The sequence below is a fragment of the Polyodon spathula genome, chromosome 6 (assembly GCF_017654505.1).
Source record: "Polyodon spathula isolate WHYD16114869_AA chromosome 6, ASM1765450v1, whole genome shotgun sequence".
NCBI classification, from domain to species: Eukaryota; Metazoa; Chordata; class Actinopteri; order Acipenseriformes; family Polyodontidae; genus Polyodon; species Polyodon spathula.
In genome coordinates this window covers 73,875,932-73,898,109 of record NC_054539.1, presented here as the reverse complement: position 1 = coordinate 73,898,109, position 22,178 = coordinate 73,875,932, and the positions used below count along the sequence as shown (strand labels likewise).

The window sequence follows — 22,178 nt, the reverse complement described above, 5'->3', positions numbered from 1 at the left end:
ATTTATTAAGAATTAACAGTGTAATTTGAACATAAATAACATTTTTACATAAAAAATCTATTGAATACTGTAGTTTTTATGAAAAATCTTTCTTAAAGCAGTCCACTAGTAACAATGTACTGTCGGTCAGTCAACAAATAAAGGTGTTTTGAAAAAAAAGCTTTTTACTTGCATTACAATATACAGACTAGTCGAAAGCAAGAGGCATTATTACAAAAATATACAATTTTCATAAAATTACAAATTAATACAATGTTCAGGACACTTTCATCTCTCCCGTCTGTAGTTTCATCTGCAACACCGTAGACTGGTTTATGCTGTACTTGTTGTAAACTCTAGGAGGTCTAAGTGTACATATCTAGTAGCCATACATTTATAGACTATCCCCCATCGCTTCTCCGTTCGACGTCCAATCTTCACAGTAAAGGGCCCGAAGCAATCCACACTGGTTGAGTGAAAGGGTGGCTTATAAAGGCGCAGGCGAGCTGGTGGCAAGTCTGCCATCTTAGGCACAGAAGGATTGGCACGCCATGTCTGGCACTGCATGCAGGTGCTCTGATAGCTCTTGATTGCTTCCCTCCCCCACAGGATCCAAAACCGGTGACGCAGTTCAGCCAGCACTCTCTCTGGTCCAGGATGAAGGAGTGTCTCATCGAAGTCCTGAATGATTAGCTTAGTCATAGAATGTTTGGGATCCAATACAATCGGGTGGATAGAATCCGACTTTAGCTGCTCAGCTCTACGCAGTCTCCCTCCGACTCTGAGGAGTCCTGTCTCCCTATCGTACTCAGGAGATAAGCAGCCCAAACGACTGTTGGTTGGTAGGGATCGCTCAGACATGAGAGCTGTGACCTCATCCGGGAATGACTCTGATTGTGCCTGCTTTAGAAGGAGATTCTCTGCTTTGATGTAGTCAGCTGCTCCAATAGGCGAGCTAGAGCTTAGATCGGCTGCCCCATGTAGGGATCGTGTTGTTGCCTGCATGAGGTCCTTCCATGTGGAGAACATGTTGACATCAGGGAGCTGAGGACAGGGATTAACAGTCACGTGTCCTCAGAAGGCTGATTTCTTAAGTTCGTTGTCCTCTGGTTCCGGATAAGCCGACGAGCTAGTTGGCCAATGATCTTCATTGTGATGCAGGAACTCAGGGCCTTGGTGCCAACGATGGGGTTGAGACAGCTTCTTCAAGGTCTTGCCCCATGTGATATCATCCGCTGGGTTGTTCGCAGTATCTACATATGTCCAGTTGCTCATGTCGGTAAGGTTCTGAATCTCAGCTACGCGTGTGCCAACGAAAACCTTGTAGCGGCAAGATTCTGACTTGATCCAGTGGAGAACTGTAGTGGAATCAGACCAAAGGATGACCTTTCTGATGGGTAAGGTCATTTCAGCTTGAAGGACACTGACTAGCTGAGCACCAGGGAGAGCAGCACTCAGCTCCAATCGAGGCATAGAGAGTTGCTTCTTTGGCGCTACTTGAGATCTGGCCAGTACGAAGGAGACATGGACTTCCTTCTGGGCGTCTTCTGTACGTAAGTAAGCAACGGACCCGTATGCTCTCTCAGAACTGTCACAGAATATGTGGAGATCTCTGATTGATGTTGGTGTGTCCGCAGACGCTGGAGCATAACATCTGGGGAGTTCCATCTGGAGCAGGTCAGGAATCTCCTGTTTCCAGGCAAACCATCTGTCTCGCAGGCTCTGCGGCTGGATCAGGTCATCCCAGCTGATCTGCTCCTTCCAAAGGTTCTGAACAAGAACTTTAGCTCGTGTTGTAAATGGTACAATGTAGCCTAGTGGGTTGTATTGACAGGCAAGTACCTTGTAGATGTTCCTCTTCGTGGGTTCGGCACTCTCCACCGGTCTATGTTTGTACCTCAGGGAGTCTCGGAGGCAGTCCCAACGTAATCCCAGGGTTGGCTCCTGAAAGTCCATGCTGGTTTGGGAAAGCCACAGCTCACTGCTCTCCGATCTGGCTTCGGGTGGAAGATGCTCGATGACGGCCGGTACATTGCTGGCCCACTGGCATATACCAAAGCCTCCGGTTTGGAGCAACTGGCGCAGACCATCGACAAGGTCCTTAGCTCCAGAAGGCAGTTATCGACATAAAATGACTGCTCGATACACTTAACAAGGTTGCTGTTAGGTTCCCCTTTATCCTGGATGTGCCGCTGCAGGGCGTAGATGGCGCAGCAAGGGCTGCATGTTGTGCCGAATGGCAGGACCTGCCACTCATAAATGTTTGGCACCTCAGTTCTCTGCATATTTCGCCAGATGAAGCGCAGTACTGGTTTGTCGGCTGGCAAAAGACATATCTGGTGGAACATGCCTTTGATGTCACCATTCACAGCTACAGGATACTGACGGAATCGAATGAGGACGCCTAGCTGGGATGGACCTAAGGTCGGTCCAGGGAGGAGAAGGTTGTTGAGGGACTGCCCATTATACTGGAAAGAGCAATTAAAGACTATTCTGTCTTTGCCATTGTGCCTTACCATATGGTGAGGTATATACCAGGATTCTGGGGTTGCTTTAGCTACCTCAGGTGGTACCACTGCTACATAGCCCATCTTCTCTAGCTGTTGGATCTCCTGACAGTACACCTTGACTCGGTCTGGGTCTTTGACGAGTCTCCGCTCTGTGTTTCGGAGGCATGGCAACACTGCTTCCATAGGGGCTCGGAGGATTGTGGCGTTGGCTCGATGAAGCAGCGGTGTAGCGTATCTCTGTATATCATCAACATTGACCCTGACCTTGGATGTCTGAAGTAGGGTTATGGCTTGCTGATCCTGCTTCGAGCGGGTTACATACTTCTCGCTCATATAGGGAAGCATGTCGATCTGCCAGAGGCGCTCAACGTTCTTGAAGAGCTCCGTGGTCGATGAGACCGTTGTTGTGAACAGACATCGTTGCTCGGGGTTAGGAATTTGGTCAATGCTGATAGGGCCTTGAAGAGACCAGCCAAGCTTAGTGTGGACCGCAGTGGGTCCGCCTGGCAGGCCCAAATGCACCAGCTCTATAGGTGTCAGAAGGTGAGGCATGACGGAACCGATAAGCAGCAGAGGTTGTGCACGGTCCACAGGAGGTAATGGTAAGTTGCGGAGGTGTTTATATCGCCTTTGGAGAGTAGTCACTGGATAGGAGTGTTCGGAGAGACCCAGGTTATCGGATGTGAATGCCTGACTTATATGATACGTCTCTGAAGGTTTCGGTAGGGAGGGTACGTGAAAAGTAACGGAAGCACCATGGAGCTGTACTACGTCTTGGCGAACGGTCTTCAGGATGATCGTTTCAGGCTCTGATGTGAGGTTCAGGTGTTGTACAGCTTGTGGCAAGATGGTGCTTCGCTCTGAGCCGTCGTCGAGTACAGCATACGTCTCTAGTGCTCGGATTCCATTGTGAAGTAGGACTTTCACGACCTTCAGCATCACTTTTGGGGACCTGTTCGGTCTGTCTAAATACACTTTTGTAGTGGGAGCAGTTACCATGAGCACACTATTCTGGGCCTGCTGGACTGCATCATGCAGTACTGTCAGATGTTGCTCTTTACAGGTGTTGCAGGGTCGCTTGAGGGTGCAAGCATCGGGCTTATGAGATCGTCCACACTTCCAACACTGCTGTCCGTCTATTATCTACTTCACAATCTGTCCTGTGTTCAGTTTCTTGAACTCTGGGCAAGTGTTCAGAAAATGGTCTTTGTTGTCGCAGTGAGGACAGTATGGCTTAGGTTTGTTTAAGGACATGGGTTGTGGAGACCATCCTTTAGAGCTTTGGTCATCGCTGGCAGTGAGGAAAAACGCAGTAGATTTCTCCTTTGGTTTATTGAAAGCACGTTGTTCTTTCTTTACCAGCTTGGGAGCTTCATGATTGTAGAGAGCTGCAGCTCTGCCTGCTATGCGCTTCGCCTGGGATTTCATCTATAGCCAGGACCCCAAGTCAGGTAGGGTGTAGGTTTGGTCTGTGCCTGTCCGAAGAATACCTCGGTTCAAGCAGTGTTCCACAAATCCATCACTGTAGCTGGGCGGCGGGCATCTTGCTTAATAGTCGGTCAACATGGGATCCACATCTAGTTCATAGCCGTTCTGTCCTTCCAGGGTCTTAAGCATGCCTACTAGTGATTGGATAGACAGGGCAAAGGCATCAAATGCTTCGGAGTCTCCGAACTTGAGAGCTTGAGCATTCAGAATGGCGCCTAGTTCACTCTAGACGAGCTGTCGGGGTTGGCCGTACTTGTCCTGTAGAGCTTGCATGGCCATGGTGTACGGCCTCGGATCGTGCATGTATGCTTTGGCGAGCTGGAGTGCACTGGGTAGTTTCAGGTGTCCAAGGAGCACTTGATACTTATACTGCTCGTTCAGGTGCCGGTGACTATTTAACAGGTTGTCGAGGGCCATCTTAAGTAATGCAAAGTCGCTCTCTCTACCACTGTCAAAATTGGGCAACATCGACTTTGGGATGCCGTAGGATGAGGCGATGAATAGATTCATATCGGCTGTCTGTGTGATCTGGGTTGGACGGCATCCAGGCTGGAATGGTGTATAATGCTGCTTGATCAGGGTAAGTGGCGGCTGCATCAGGTTGGTAATACTGCGATGGATGAACTGGATATGGTAAAGGGCATGGTGCCTGGTATGGTGTAGCAAGAGTAGGAGCGGGATGATAGCTCACAGGTGCTAGATTATCAGGCAGGTCAGCTGGAGGAGGAGCTACATGACGCACAGGAGGCGGGACCACGGACGTCAGAGGAGGGGCTAGGGAAGCTGGTGGAGTTGCAGGACGGATGTCTCTATGTGGCATCTGTGGTAGAGGTCTGCTGCTGTAAGGTAACAATAACCTGGGGGTTAATGGCATAGGGTCTGCCCTTTCGTCATCTGATGGAGATGATGAGGCTCTGATGCCATCCGTGTGCTCTGTTTTCTTTTTAAGGAGAGATGTGACAAGCTTGGCTATCTCTGGCTCGTTCTCTTTCTTCTTTAGCTGTAGTCGTCGTTCCAGTTGTCTGGTTAATGACTCTCGGGCTCGATGGGTTTCCTCCTGACGCTGTTGAGCCTCTCTAGCTTGTGTGTGGAGTCGTTGACATTCAGTGTCGGCCTGTAGGTCCTCTTCATATTGCCGCTGCAACTCCTCGAGCTCCATCTGCTTCACTCTCTCTTCGAGCAGGGCTGTTTTGTAGCTCTGAGAGAACATTAGAGGGAAATCTGCCTACTGATGAGTATGTTGATCTGAAGCTGGTGCTCCTCTGAGATGAGTTCCGTGTTCACTCACTGTGTAAACCTTGGGAGGGGGGAGCCAGTTGTGTGGTTTGGGTTTGTCCCTGATGAGGGAGAGTTGCAACCACATAGTCATCCAGGTACGCTGGAGGGTGTCGTTCTCTCTGTGAAGCACGGTGGTGTGCAGATTGGGCCTGGTTATCTGTATGTGTAGGTTCCATACCTTGGTTGGTACTCAGAATCCGGCTCGAAGGACCATATAAAGGAGATGGGGTATCCTGGGAATCTGGTGCTCTGAATTGGCTCAAGGTACGGGTGTGTGTTCCAATTAGAGAACACGGAAACAGACTTTCCCAGTTATACTGATTTATTTAGGCTGTGGTCTTTGAGCATTTACACATAGCAATAATCAAAAAGGTAGCATAGGTGAATGGCAAAACGGTAGAGAGAAAAACGCCGTCTTAATATCAACCACGACAGACGTAAACTGAAACTAAACCTCGTGTCACCGGCTCGAACCACGGCAGCTCACTTATGTGAGATTACGAACGAAGCGAGCAAGTTACAACAACTTATTACAATGAGGTGGGCTTTCTAACATGTCTAATGCTGACATTTGAGAGAAGGAGAGTAACTGGTATGCATTTTACACTTCATGTAAGTGTAGTTCTGCATCTAAGTCACAATGATAAAAGCAAATAGAGGTTTGCAAAGCCCTTTGTAGGTGATAGTGACACATTTCTACATTTAAAAGAGCACATTTATACTTGTATTCATAGTGCATTTAGTTAATATTTTGTTTTCATAACTGGTGAATGTAATATTTCTCATTTCATTTTTTTTTTCTTTTCTTTGCAGGACCGAATGTAGTGTTTCAAGATGAGGTCCAAGCCTTACAGCTTGAGGTAGACAAGTTAAAAACGCTGGGAATAAACAAGATCATTGCATTGGGCCATTCTGGATTTGAAACCGATAAACTAATTGCAAAGAAAGTGAGTGGTGTGGATGTTGTTATTGGTGGACACTCAAACACATTCCTTTACACAGGTACATTCCATTTACTCTTCTCTTGTCCTCCACTCAATGTTTGTGTCATTATGATGTTATTTTCATCATCATTCAAGGCTGGCAGCACTACTGTAGGTCAACACATTTAGGACTATACAAAATATATAGATCTTTAAAGCTGGAAGGCTATGCTGTGTTATTAACTTTCCACAAAATTTCAAAACAAGAAGTCGGCAACAAGTAAAACATTTTAAATTAATGATGGCTCCCGATACAAGTTATCTTTTATATTCCCCAACACTATCATCCATACAGAAAAAAACAATACTCTCATTAAAAGAATAGAATACTGAGCATATTGCTTGGAACAGCTGCTGTGGGTGGTGTGTGAAGCGATCCTCACATGGCAAACGATTTCTAAGATGCCATCGTGCCCTTCTGGGTTTGAATATTATACAGGCTTTAGGCTTCAGAGAAGCTGAAACGACCACCTGGATTCCAAAGCAAAAACCTTGAAGCATAAAGCAGAACCCTGATGCAGAGCAATACACTGACAATTACTGCACATGTTATCCTGGGCTTTGTTATGCTTGCAGTACTAACCAGGTGCTAAGCTCAAAACCACTGACATGTATATTGTGTTTGAAGTTCAGCTTGCAGTCTGCATTGCTGGGAGTGTATGTTTAAAGCTCAGCTTGCAGAATGCATTGCTGGGAATGTATGTTTAAAGCTCAGCTTGCAGAATGCATTGCTGGGAATGTATGTTTGAAGTTCAGCTTGCAGTCTGCATTGCTGGGAGTGTATGTTTAAAGCTCAGCTTGCAGAATGCATTGCTGGGAATGTATGTTTAAAGCTCAGTTTGCAGAATGCATTGCTGGGAATGTATGTTTAAAGCTCAGCTTGCAGAATGCATTGCTGGGAATGTATGTTTAAAGCTCAGCTTGCAGAATGCATTGCTGGGAATATATGTTTAAAGCTCAGCTTGCAGAATGCATTGCTGGGAATGTGCATTTAGTTTAAAGTTCAGCTTGCAGGCTGCATTGCTGGGATTAATATCTTAACTGTTATGTAAGGCGGTTCCAATTTATTTGTCCAATTGCTGTATTTGTGAAAATGTATTTTATAAAGCAGCATTAGTATACTTTACTGTACCTTTTCAAGTCAAGAATTTGTGTGTAGGACAATCATTATGATACATGATACATACATAAAAAAAAAAAAATCTGTATACATTTTCAAAATGGAAACAAACTGCAAGTGCTTTTCCTTCCTTACAAAACAAGTTGTGGTTTGTTTTGCTAAACCCTTAAAAATAGTTCTTCTTTATTTTACTCACATTAAAAAATATAGTAATGTTTTATAATTACTGGTACCGGTAAATCAACAACTCAATTTTGAAGCAAGTGCAAAGGCAAGAAGAATATAGGAGTTTGTAACACTATGAAATTGGCAATAAATAGTTTAGCTTAAGGACAGAGCTGTTGGACTGCTCTCAGTAGTCTCATGTTGGTTAAGCTTAAGGACAGCTGTTGGACTGCTCTCAGTAGTCTCATGTTGGTTTCACACTGTTAAAATTATTTTACTTCTCTACCTTTATTATACCTTTAGGGCTTCATAAATAATCCATAAAGCTTAGAAGTTTTACATGTACATTTCCTATTGGCAACCCTTAACTGACAATGTGTTTATTCAAATAATAAGAAATGTCACACCCAGAACTAACCACTTACTGTGGAAACAAATGTGTTTTCAGGTGGGTCATTCCACACCACAGCGGGACATGCATGGGGCAACTGTTCACGAGTGCATTAGAGGGGGAAAAACACCATTTGTACGATATTTCTTTAACAGTGTTAAAATCTATTTTAATTCACAATTCCAGATACAGCTGTGTTTAATTAGTTTCATAACCTTTAACTAAATTTCACAACTACAATAGAATTCTAGATTTTAAATAAAATGTTGTCAACCCCTAAAATATCTTACTGCTTCTCAAATCTTTTCACTCACACAAAATATTTCACCACATGCAAATGTGCGATCCACCAGCACTGTCAAATAAAAAAACTCAAATGTCCCCTGTGCTGTAAATTTATCTGTCAACAACCACAATTGTTAGTAACTATTTGCCTAGTCGTTATTGATATCATTTCAAACTGACTTTATTTACATACTTATTTACTTTAATAATTCAAATCAAAACCTGTTTGGCATAACCTCATACACGATTGGTATTTGATGTTGTGAATGTAAGGATGTGCTTTAACACGCTTCAGTAATATATTTGCTTGTCCATTGTTTAAAGACATGCCCTAGTTGGCTTGTCATTCTAGTTCCTCTTCCATTGGAGTGTCATTTCAATCTCCATATTTGCAGAACTTCATAAAACCAGTTTGATCCAAACTGCTAAGTGGAGACAAAGTATATAAGTAGGGCTTCAGAGTTCCTGTTTTAAATTGATAAAACACCACAGATAAAAAATTTAAAAAAAACTGTGCATATCCAGTAAACACCGGAAAAACACTGGAAATGGTGACTCAATTTATTGACTTGACTCCTTTCCCTGTGAAAGATAAAAATAAAATAGAGTAACCTACAAAAAAAGTTTTCTGACTTCGGAGGATTGTTCTTGCTTGCGAGATTAAAAGCTATATTCCAGTTCCATAGGGAGTATTTACACACTCATGGAGTTTAAAACAGAATTGCAATTTGTGGCGAAATGTAAAAAAAATGCCTAAACATTCAGAGACCCCAGAAGAATATTCCCATGACCATAAGGATTCTGTTGTGGAAGACAGCAAAGGAAAGATGGTACAATTGTGCAAGTATTGTTGATATTGTGACAGAAAAAGATGCCCAAGAATTTTGGAACGTAACCAAACAATAATTTCATACAGTATATAAAAAAATGAAAGCCCCCAAAAAAAGATTTACATAAAACTCAAAAATAGCTAAAAATAACCACTGAAAATTTTAATTTATAAAAACAGAATCCCTAATTTATAATAAAATAAAAAGTCATATACATTTTTTTTTGTTTGTTTGTTTTGAATTTATACCTGTTATTTTGGTTCCTCAAAGGTACACCTCCCTCCAATGACGTCCCTGCTGGTCAATATCCATTCATGGTAGACTCTGATGACAGACGTAAAGTGCCGGTTGTGCAGGCCTATGCTTTTGGGAAGTACCTTGGCTATCTTAAAGTCACCTTCAATAAGCAAGGAGATGTTGTGGCAGCTAAGGGGAACCCTATACTTCTAGACAGCACTATACCGGAAGGTACCTGATAATATATGTCTCCCATACAGTCCTATGTGACAAATATAAGAATGGAAATCAACCAAATCACTGAAATCTTGATTTACCCCTCAATACATTCCCTGCCCCAATCATGTTCATGCCAGATATGGAATGGGGCTCTACCTGTAGTGATATGCTTATACATTTGAAATGATTTACCACTGTTATATTGAGAGTGTATGTAACCCCTTACTAAACATTTACAAGTAACACTGGGGTACAATAAACCATGCTTTCCCTGGCTTTATCAATTGAAAGTAGATTTTGTATCTAACATCCAGCTTCAGTACCAAGGAGCTGAGCCCAGTTTTATAACAACCACTAGTTCAATTTCAATAGGCCATGCCTTCACCTTAAAAGTTGTACTCAAACATGTCCCTGCTTTGTAACATGGAAGTAGTCCAGCTGAAGTGTTGACAAAACATATAGAGTAGGTATGTTTCTGCATGAACCTAACTTCAGAACACTTTGTAGAGTGAAAATGTATTGGTAATCACATGAAAGAAAATGGCTTGGTAATGTTAAAACCAGTTTTAAAACCAGGTCACTTTGGCAGGAGTAGAGTTGCTAAGGCAACAACCCAATTGGCCTTAGGCCTAGAATGATTGAACAATAATGCATGTGCTAGAAAATATAGGAAAGGAGAAATTTAGTAAACAGTTAACAGTTAACCACAGTGACCTTGTAAAAGAGAGTAGTTAGTGGTTGGTTGCCACTGAGTGGAGTAACAGCTGAATAATTAATTTCTGTTATAATTAGTAAGATAACAGAAACAAACTAGTCACTTAGTCTCTGAGCCTACTATAGTATAAATACCAGGCATAGTGGCGACACAGACAGAGAAGTTCCCAATACCTCCAGATCATCTGGACCATCAGTGTAGCGTCTGAGGGCTCTCTCCAGAGGTGAGGTAATCTGATCAATTGTCTATCTCTGTTAATACTAATGGCACATATTGTATCTAAACAGTAATGTTCCTTATAGCGTAACAGAGTAGTTGATTCCGTGTTTACCATCATTTTTGAACCTTGCAATTTAAGTGCAGGTTAGAAGCTCAGTCTGCATGCCTTGGCTATGGCCTTTATAGGTCATTTTCATCACATACTAAACACTTTTCAGATAAAGAGTTGCGTGCAGAGGTTAATTTGTGGAAGCAGAATCTCAGTAATTATTCGGCTCAAGTTATTGGGAGGACCATGGTGTATCTTAATGGGACTACTCAAGAGTGCCGCTTCCGGGAATGCAACATGGGGAATTTAATCTGTGATGCAGCGGTAAGTTAAAGCTTGTTGTTTATACCAGTCTTGCTTACACTCTTTCACTCCCATTGTGCCAGCCTTGCTCAGGTAGGCCATGGCAATGAGAAGCACAAGAACGTTATAAGGTTCCACGAAGCAGCGTTTAAACTTCTTTTATCAACCACTTCTAAAATCTGAATTTCTGTGAGTTACTTTTAAATATGACCCTTAGAGGTGAGAAGGGTAAAACAGACTCTTCAGGATATTAATGTACCGCAAGTAAATTGCTTGTTTTTCTCTCTCTATTTTGTTGTTGTTTCACAGATTAACCATAATGTGAAATACCCTGATGAGTTGCGCTGGAACCATGTGTCACTTTGCATTATTAATGGAGGAGATATTCGAGCCCCAATCGATGAGCGCAGTGCAAATGGTACATCAAGATTTCATACACGTGGGAGGGGAGAGGGTTTGGAGAAACTGAGATCCACTCCATAGATCTAAATGTTGGCGGATCTAATTGCCCCTGCCCTTTGAATTTCCACACAGGACCCACTCTGGCATTTGATAGATTTTCACATATAGAAAGAGACTTGTTTTTCATAACCTTTACATTTTAATTACACTATGTAACACAATTTTTGTTCCTGGGTAGTAAGTGTTATTTCCTAATTAATCGAAAGATTTAGAAGTGAGTAGTTTTTCGAGATTTACGATTATACTGTAAATTTACAGTATAATTGTAAATCTCGAAAAACTACTCACTTCTAAATCTTTTGTAGTCATTTTTGTATTACTTTAGTATAAATACATGTTAATTTGGATTCATATGTTGTTTTTTTCTGACTTTATGTGAACGAAAAGATACAAAAGCTCCCGTTTTCTCATTGGAAATAGTGATATTTCAAAATATCACTGTCCTGGTCACAAAAGCAAAGTTTGTGGGGAATAATAGCCATTTTCTATACTTTTGAGGCATAAGCAATTAGGAAATAACACTTACTACCCAGGAACAAAAATTTGTTACACGGTGTTATCGGTGGCGGATTTAAATAGGCATCTGTTTAGATCAACTGAAAAGACCCTGTTGTCATTTAAAGCTTTCAAAGGGATTCCTTCTGCAGAGGTGAGATTGTTGCATGTGATAAGAATATGAATCTACTTCCAGGAACCATTACTTTGGAGACCCTAACTGCTGTAATGCCCTTTGATGGTACTTTTGATTTAGTCGAGCTAAAGGGATCAACACTGAGAGCTGCTTTTGAGCATTCTGTAAGGAGACATGGGCAATCTACAGGGGAGTTTCTGCAAGTGGCTGGTAAGAGAATGTTCTTCTGTTGCAAGTTATGAGAATGATTACTCTTTCACTTATTTTGCAGCAAACTAACTGAGATATATATATATATATATATATACACACACACACACACACACACACACACCTCTTCGGTTAACTCGACTGGTGGATAACGCAACACTTTTCTCTTTATAAAATATATGCATCCAGCCTCTCCATTTTTTTATTCGACACTACGCTTTACTCGTAACTCAACACTTACTATTGGAGTCCTAGGAAATAAGTTGATCGGGAAATAAGTTGATCAAGCTCAATTTAAAGGGGAGGTTCCATTGTTTCTAATGTCTTCGAGCTTAGGCTGGGAAATAAGTGGATTGAGCCCAGGATATAAGTTTATTGGATATAATAAAAAGCAATAAATAATTTAAAATTAATTTTTTAAGTATTATTTATATAAATTAGTACATCGGACGTCTTTGACAGTATGATGCTAGATAAGAGAATGTGAATGTCGCTGAAGATCAGATATATCAGCCTGCAAAAAATAAATACTTTAAAATGTATTTAAAGTACATCATTTAAAATGAAAGTTGTAAGTAGTCTGTGATATTAAAGTGTATTTATGTGTGTGTATCAAATGTTAACTAGCAGTGGTGTTCTTGTTTTGGGAAGCGCTACTGTATGGACAGGTATGCGAGCGATTTTCCAAAAGTTAAAGCATGAGTTTCAGTCATACAAAATATTGAGCTCCATGCTGCGATACTGTTATCACATCAATCACATGATGAAAAATTTTGCTTATACAGTATTATTATTATTATTATTATTTTGTATTATGCGCTTTGTTTCATTTATTTTTACATACAGTACCTTGTATAATTAGGACAGAAAACAAACAGGACACTGGTTGTTATCATCATGCATGTATTTCAATTACAAGTTTGGGAAGAAACAATACATTAATTAGTTAAAAACTAAAGAGTTAACATCTTTGCTAAACCGTGGTAAATACCTGTAGCTCAATACCAACCAAGATAGCTATTGTAAGAAAGTGAGATCATACAGTATATGTAGGCCTACGTTTTGCCACGTCTAAACTGCAGTAAAGTTACAGCTATATTAATATTAAAATGTAACACTATGACCTTGTCATACTAATATTATGGATGTAGCGTGTCATTAGATTATATTACTGAAACATTTGAATTTTCATTAGATTGACAACATTTTGACATGTGAAATCATTAATATATAAATAAATCTCTGCGATCACACATAAACTACATCTGATTGACAACAATGTTATAGAAACATAAAAAGACAGTGGTTTAAAACAATTTACCATAAGAGTGTGGCAAAGTGCCCTGCCCTGTGCTATTTATTTGTGTTTTATGTTGTACAGTGGCTTGCGAAAGTATTGACCCCCCTTGGCATTTTTCCTATTTTGTTGCCTTACAACCTGGAATTAAAATGGATTTTTATTTGGATTTCATGTAATGGACATACACAAAATAGTCCAAATTGGTGAAGTGAAATGAAAAAAATAACTTGTTTAAAAAAATTCTAAAAAATAAATAACGGAAAAGTGGTGTGTGCATATGTATTCACCCCCTTTGCTATTAAGCCTCTAAATAAGATCTGGTGCAACCAGTTACCTTCAGAAGTCACATGATTAGTTAAATAAAGTCCACCTGTTTGGAATCTAAGTGTCACATGATCTCAGTATATATACACCTGTTCTGAAAGGCCCCAGAGTCTGCAACACCACTAAGCAAGGGGCACCACCAAGCAAGCGGCACCATGGAGACCAAGGAGTTCTCCAAACAGGTCAGGGACAAAGTTGTGGAGAAGTACAGATCAGGGTTGGGTTATAAAAAAATATCCGAAACTTTGAACATCCCACGGAGCACCATTAAAGCCATTATTAAAAAATGGAAAGAATATGACACCACAACAAACCTGGCAAGAGAGGGCCGCCCACCAAAACTCACGGACCAGGCAAGGAGGGCATTAATCAGAGAGGCAACAAAGAGACCAAAGATAACCCTGAAGGAGCTACAGAGCTCCACAGTGGAGATTGGAGTATCTGTCCATAGGACCACTTTAAGCCGTACACTCCACAGAGCTGGGCTTTACGGAAGAGTGGCCAGAAAAAAGCCATTGCTTAAAGAAAAAAATAAGCAAACACGTTTGGTGTTTGCCAAAAGGCATGTGGGAGACTCCCCAAACATATGGAAGAAGGTACTCTGGTCAGATGAGACTAAAATTGAGCTTTTTGGCCATCAAGGAAAACGCTATGTCTGGCGTAAACCCAACACCTCTCATCACCCCGAGAACACCATCCCCACAGTGAAGCATGGTGGTGGCAGCATCATGCTGTGGGGATGTTTTTCATCGGCAGGGACTGGGAAACTGGTTAGAATTGAAGGAATGATGGCTGGTGCTAAATACAGGTAAATTCTTGAGGGAAACCTGTTTCAGTCTTCCAGAGATTTGAGACTGGGACGGAGGTTCACCTTCCAGCAGGACAATGACCCTAAGCATACTGCTAAAGCAGCACTCGAGTGGTTTAAGGGGAAACATTTAAATGTCTTGGAATGGCCTAGTCAAAGCCCAGATCTCAATCCAATTGAGAATCTGTGGTATGACTTAAATATCGTATGATAAAGATTGCTGTACACCAGCGGAACCCTTCCAACTTGAAGGAGCTGGAGCAGTTTTGCCTTGAAGAATAGGCAAAAGTCCCAGTGGCTAGATGTGCCAAGCTTATAGTTACATACCCCAAGAGACTTGCAGCTGTAATTGCTGCAAAAGGTGGCTCTACAAAGTATTGACTTTGGGGGGGGGGGGGGGGGGGGGTGAATACTTATGCATGCTCAAGTTTTCTGTTTTTTTGTCTTATTTCTTGTTTGTTTCACAATAAAATATATTTTGCATCTTCAAAGTGGTAGGCATGTTGTGTAAATCAAATGATACAAACCCCCAAAAAATCAATTTTAATTCCAAGTTGTAAGGCAACAAAATAGGAAAAATGCCAAGGGGGTCAATACTTTCGCAAGCCACTGTATTTAGTGTGTTAATGTTGGTGTATAGTCATTGGGTCTGTAGGGTCAGTTTGCTGAAGCTCAAAAGATGATCAGAGACAATCAATCACACCAATTATTGCGTTCAAAGATTTATTGCAGTGGTCATCAAACAGCAGAGATCTCCGGAGAAAACAGTCACATCAACAGTAACCAATGCATTCTACCGGGGTATGGCACGTACATGTTATTTATAGGGTTTGGTTCAAATCCTTTACCCCTGTCACAGTTAAGCAGGCAGCAAACAATTCCTTCAGTTGATCAATCAGTACAGGCTTTGGGGCTATCTATTCCCTTCCCTGCACGTTTGTTATGTCCATTTAGAAAGCTAGCTGAAACAGGCCCTAAACCACATATGTTGCAACTAGTCTGACGTCACCCACTACAGCCGTCTTTGTAACAAAGAGTCATCGATCACATATTTTAAAGTTTATATGAAAAGACAGTGGCACGAACACACACCAACATACAGTCTTGGAAACAAAACGCTCAGATAAAAATAAAAAGCCATGCCGTGAACCTCTCATTTAATCAGACTGTTGCCCCGCCTTACTTTTGCCTAGTTTTGCATTACTGCGCTGCGCCATCAGCTGATTCCCTACGATACCAGCACTGAAGGGGTAACAGCTATTAAAACGACTAGTGGATAACTCGACACTGCCGTTATACGTGACTGACCTCTGACAAAACAGATCGTTCATTCATTCATTCATTCATTCAGTGTCAGTTCACAACGAGTGAGAAAAAAAATAGTTCTCATTCAGTTGGCTTTACAGCTCAGGTTATTCGGGACAACAAGCTTGTCAGCAGAACTTTGAAAGCGCGTGTTTTTGCATGCGAAACAATCAACAATGCTTGACTATTGCGTGAAACTGTAATTTGTTGTTTTTGTTCACAGAGTTAATTCTGTATAATTCTGTACATTTGTTAACTTGCTATTTAAGCAGTTCAATTAAATAGTACAAGCCAGTAACTAAAAGTATAGTCATCAGTTTGTGCACAGTTTATGGTTGGATTTTTTTAATTAAAATAACGCTGTAGTCATTTTATTAATTCTTATTTCAGTCGAACTATACCGAGTTTGTACAGTACTGTATACTGTAATTGATTCATTCACTGCAGTACTTAATTTAACAAAAAATAAACTTGGAAATACTGTAAACGTGTTACTTATGCATGTTAATGCAATGGCTCACGTGCACCCATGGTTAGCTCGACACCTTGGATAGTCAACACTAAACCGCATCTCTGTGGGGCGTAGTGATAACCGAGCAGTAATAGATAACCATGCAGTAACAAATTTGGAGCTGTGGATTACTGTGTAACATTGCTAGTAACGCTTTTTAAAAACTATTATGCATATTAAAATTGATTACATCTGTTTATGCATATAGTAATTAAATATAATCCTTTCTTTCTTTTTTTTTTTTTTTTTACCTTATTTGTGTTGATTTGTACCAGTTTTTAAGAAAAGTTTAGTAACAACAGTGTTGTTCATGGCTTATATTATAACTGTGTTCAGTAATATAATAAATATAGTATAATATATAGTAATGTAATAATATTAATATATTCAGTCACCGTCTCAACAGCAAAGCGTTATATAGCATAAGCTGTATTGAAAGACATGTCTCTATTCTTCTGTTAAATGCCCAGACAATCAAAAGAAATGTGAAATGCAAACTGTGCAAGCGACAGTTGATGTATCATGGAGGCACGACCAATCTCCAGGGCCACTTGACAAGCCTAGGTTCATATTATTATTCATATTTTTTGTAGTAGTAAAATGTGACTGATAACATGCTTGGAACGGTGACTGTTAAATACAGCTTTGTTTTGCCCAAGTCCGCTGTAGTTCTTTTAATGGATTTAAAGGTGCTGCTGCAATGCATGCTTACTGTATATATTGCAAGCAGAATAAATTACGTATATAATCCATGTGTGTATGTATAGGGGTGGTTATAATGACAGTATGCCATTTTGATTCTGTTTGATGGATACCCACCAAAATGAGTTGTTTGTCCCTGTAAAAATGCAGCATTCTGCTGTTTTAATGGTATTTTAATAAAAGTAACCATTCAACCCTGTATTGGCACTGAAGTCCCCTCTTTATTTCTAGGCATACATGTTGTCTTTGACCTTTCCAAAGCACCAGGACAACGAGTGAAGAAGCTTGAGGTTCTGTGCACTAAATGCCGTGTGCCGTATTATGAGCCCCTGGACATCAACAAAAGTTACAAGGTTGTCATTCCGTCCTACATAGTGGCCGGAGGAGATGGCTTTGCCATGATAAAAGAAGAGAAGCTCAAACATGACACTGGTAAGCATTTAATTAGGCATGCCTTAGACATTGCACAAACATATGTTGAATGTGTTTGTTTTCGGAAATGATCTGTGTTCCTCGTGTTTTCTTTACTTGTCCTTACACGTCCTACACATTTAATATGCATTATTGCTGCCATTCTTTTTATAGATTTAAAAATGTTACTTTTTACAAATGCTAAGAATTTTTTGTGTTTTAAGTCCCCCCCCCCAGATACTATAGAACAGAATGAGAGAAAAAAAGGTGCATAATTACAGGCTATATAACTTTGAGGAGAAATGGCTTGGAATAAATAGTAGCCTCAAACACTCATTTCATCTAAAATGGTCCAGTGGTAAAGCATTCAACTCTATTAGCAGAATACCAGTAAGTGTTCTCATAGCCTGGGAACACCTGTCACAGACGTCAGTGCCACTGCGTCAGGATCTGTTTCTTAATCCACAGCACATAAACTAAGTACAGCTTTATAGATTATATATAATAGAAAAATATCAGAAGTATTCACCCCCTACCAATAATGTCACATTTTGTTGAATTAGAAATAATGCATGCAGTTTTTCAAACTAACTTTTTTTATTCAAAGCTGTAGTGGTAAAACTGAACACTGTTATATGTGGAAGAGGTTAAATGTCAGCAAAACTTGCAAAGAAAATATACAAAATGAAATGTACTGGTTGCATAAGTATTCAGACCCTTAAGTCAGTACTTGGTAGAAGCATCTTTTGCAGCAATTACTGCTATGCGTCTTTTTGGATAGGTCTCTACTAGCTTTGCACAGTAGGATGGTGAAATTTTTGCCCATTCTACACTGGAAAATTGATCCAGTTCTGATAAGTTTGGTGGGGAACGTCAATTTCCTCAGCAGTTTCAGCCTTGGCTGACTCAAACAGGTTTTCCTCAAGGATTTGCCTGTACTTTGCACCATCCATTCCCCCCTCTGTTCTGACAAGCTTCCCAGTCCCTGCTGAAGAAAAGCATCCCCATAACATGATGCTGCCACCACCATGCTTGACAGTTGGGATGGTGTTGCCTGGGTGATGTGCATTGTTGGGCTTGCGCCAGACGTAACGCTTGGAATTTAGACCGAAAAGTTCAATTTTCGTCTCGTCTGACCACAAAACCTTTTCCCACATGTATGCAGTATCATCTACATGCTTTTCGTAAACTCCATACATGCTTTAAGATGAGGCTTTTTGAGTAATAGTTTCTTTCTTGCCACCCGTCCATACAGGCCAGCTTTGTGTAGGGACTGGCTTATTGTTGATGCGTGAACATTGACTACCATCTCAGACACAGAACTTTGCTGATCTCTCAAGGTCATTGTTGGCTTCAGAGTGACATCCCAACCCAGTTTCCTGCTTGCCCGGATGCTCAGTTTGGGAGGGCGACCTGATCTGGGCAGTGTCTGGGTGATATGATGCATCTTCCACTTCTTAATGATGGACTTCACTGTGCTGAGAGGGATAATCAACGCCTGTTGAAATGTTCTTGTACCCTTCTACTGCTCTGTGCCTCTCTACCACTTTATCCCTGGTTTCTTTGTTGGATCACTATGTGAGATGCAGCTTGAAAGTGTTTATATACCTGAGGGAAATTGTCTCCAAGTTAAACCACTTTGAGTACACACAGGCTGAAACCATTTCACAAATTTTGTGATCTTTCAAACAAATCATTTGCACCTGAGCTGATTTAGGGCTGCACTAGCAAAGGGGTTGAATACTTGTGCAACTGAGATTAATCTGTTTTTCTCTGTAAATCTTACTTATTTATATTCTATATGTATTTTTTAACTTTATCAATGTGGAGTGCCAAGAAAATGTGAAAACTTTGCAGGGGGTTGAATACTTCTGCAAACCACTGTGTGTGTATATATATATATATATATATATATATATATATATATATATATATATATATATATATATATATATATATATACACACACACACCAAATTACTTCAAATTGATCAAAATGACTGAGGCTCTTAAACGAGGGTGGTGATTACATGAGGGTGGCCTTTATTAAATATACTGTGCTTTACAAACGCTGCAGTATTTTATTACATGATTTAAGGCATTTTAGAAGCGACGCTATTGGAGACTCCGATCTGCAGCACTATACTCGTGTGTGTTTTGATGCTTGTATACATTTACTGACAGTTAACGAGAGCCTATTAGGTGGTAGTTGGGAGGTCAGGGAAGTACTATACCAGCGAATCAGAAATGTGTATTGGTTGCTATGGGGCGGGACAAGAAGAGGAGAGAGAACAATAGTTGACTGTGATGCAGTTGTTTTTCTTAAAAAAAACACACATCTGAATATCGGTTTGATTTCTGTTAAAACTGAAATATGTCCTACTTGGTTATGTTATGTTATGTTTTACTCCGAATAGCTCATTCCATCTCATCCCACAGATGCTCAATTGGATTGAGATCTGGTGGCTGGGCAGGCCACTGCAGTAAGCTGAATTCACTGTCTTGTTCGTGAAACCATTTCTGGACAATCCTAGCCTTGTGGCATAGGGCATTATCCTGCTGAAAAAAAAATCCATTAGCAGATGGATACACTGCTGCCATGAGGGGAGGCACCTGATTGGCAATGATGTTCAGATATCCTGTGGCATTCAAACGTTGCTCCACTTTTATCAAGGGGCCCATTGTGTGCCTTGAAAACACACCCTACACCATCACACCACCACCACCAGCCTGCTGTGTTGGCACACGGCATGATGGATGCATGTACTCATGTGGTTTTCTCCATACCCTAGTCCTCCCATCAGCGTGAAACAGCAGGAACCGGGATTCATCAGACCAGAAAATGTTGTTCCAATCATCCCGTGTCCAGTGTGTTCATTCCTTACCCCACTGCAACCGCAGTTTCTTGTGTTTTGCTGAAAGATGGTTGGGTTGTCCGTTGCCATACCCCATTCGTGTCAAGGTACGATGAGTTGTGCATTCTTTTATGGGTCTTTCGGCACCAATGTTGTACTGGACTGTCAGTTGACTAACTGTAGCCCTTCTGTTGCTTTGCACAATTTGTGTCAACCTCCTTGGGCCTCTTTCATCAATGAGCCATTTTCAACCAATTTTCTGCAATTTCTGGATGTCCTTTGGGTGGTGGACCATCCTTGATACACACGGGAAACTGCTAAGCGTGAAAAACCCTGCAGCATTGTAGTTCTTGACACACTCAAACAGGCACGCCTGGCATCTACTACCATACCCCGTTCAAAGACACTTAAATCTTTTGTCTTGCCCATTTACCCTCTCAACGGCACTGTAACAGGGAGAGATCTGTGCTGACTCTGCTGGCGTGTCCACAGGGCTGCAGGAAGAGGGCGGCAGTCATCCAACAACCGCCTGTGAGTCATGGCAGTGACACGGGGAGGTGGGAAAGTGGGTGTGTGGACTTTCCCCCTCTCTGAATGGCTGGGAGGCGAGTCTTGGGGGATTGTTGGTCCTATAAAATAACGCTCTGCTGTTTCCTCAGGTCTGCCTTTGTAGACGCACTGTGTGTGTGTGGAAGCGGTGGTCAAGGACGGAGAGACCAGCTCGGAACAGCGAACAAGTCAGAGAGTGACAGTGGGGAACCCTTGGGCAGACCCCGAACTATTGTTTAGAGCAGGCAGGGAGCCGACAGAGTAGGGCGGTGATCCGGGTCGTGCGGGTAGCGGCGACCGGAATAACGCTGCCGAGTGTAGCACCTTTTATTTGTAGTTTTATTACTGTTTTATTTTCCCTTGTTCTTTTCGCCTTCTGTTTTCTATATTATTTTGAGCACCTGCGAGTGCGCCCGCAGTTATTCCACTTACCAGCTTTGGTATTTCCGTGGTGCTGTTTTTATCATTGTTGATAGGCAGCCCACGGACAACAGTGTACTCTGCGGGCAAAACCGTAAAAGTTTGTGCTGTGCAGTGATAGTGGTGCTCTGAGGTGTGTGCTGTGATAGTGTTGCTCTGGGGTTTGTGCTGTGCAGTGATAGTGGTGCTCTGAGATGTGTGCTGTGCAGTGATAGTGGTGCTGATAGTGGTGCTCTGGGGTTTGTGCAGTGATAGTGGTGCTCTGGGGTTTGTGCTGTGCAGTGATAGTGGTGCTCTGGGGTGTGTGCTGTGCAGTGATAGTGGTGCTCTGAGGTGTGTGCTGTGCAGTGATAGTGGTGCTGTGGTGCTCTGGGGTGTGTGCTGTGCAGTGATAGTGGTGCTCTGGGGGTGTGCTGTGCAGTGATAGTGGTGCTCTGGGGTGTGTGCTGTGCAGTGATAGTGGTGCTCTGAGGTGTGTGCTGTGCAGTGATAGTGGTGCTCTGGGGTTTGTGCTGTGCAGTGATAGTGGTGCTCTGGGGTGTGTGCTGTGCAGTGATAGTGGTGCTCTGGGGTGTGTGCTGTGCAGTGATAGTGGTGCTCTGGGGTTTGTGCTGTGCAGTGATAGTGGTGCTCTGGGGTTTGTGCTGTGCAGTGATAGTGGTGCTCTGGGGTTTGTGCTGTGCAGTGATAGTGGTGCTCTGGGGTTTGTGCTGTGCAGTGATAGTGGTGCTCTGGGGTTTGTGCAGTGATAGTGGTGCTCTGGGGTTTGTGCTGTGCAGTGATAGTGGTGCTCTGGGGTTTGTGCAGTGATAGTGGTGCTCTGGGGTTTGTGCTGTGCAGTGATAGTGGTGCTCTGGGGTTTGTGCTGTGCAGTGATAGTGGTGCTCTGGGGTTTGTGCTGTGCAGTGATAGTGGTGCT

General features: G+C 41.8%; 1 protein-coding gene across 1 annotated transcript in view; it reads left to right on the top strand.

Moving 5' to 3' along the window:
* Positions 1–22,178, top strand: part of LOC121317614 (snake venom 5'-nucleotidase-like) — a 41,520-nt gene that overhangs the window by 8,187 nt on the left and 11,155 nt on the right. The window contains exons 3-8 of the mRNA XM_041253733.1: positions 6,069–6,257; positions 9,300–9,497; positions 10,638–10,792; positions 11,081–11,189; positions 11,925–12,074; positions 17,256–17,456. Of these exons, the coding sequence (XP_041109667.1) occupies positions 6,069–6,257; positions 9,300–9,497; positions 10,638–10,792; positions 11,081–11,189; positions 11,925–12,074; positions 17,256–17,456 (1,002 nt within the window). The remainder of the gene's footprint in view (positions 1–6,068; positions 6,258–9,299; positions 9,498–10,637; positions 10,793–11,080; positions 11,190–11,924; positions 12,075–17,255; positions 17,457–22,178) is intronic.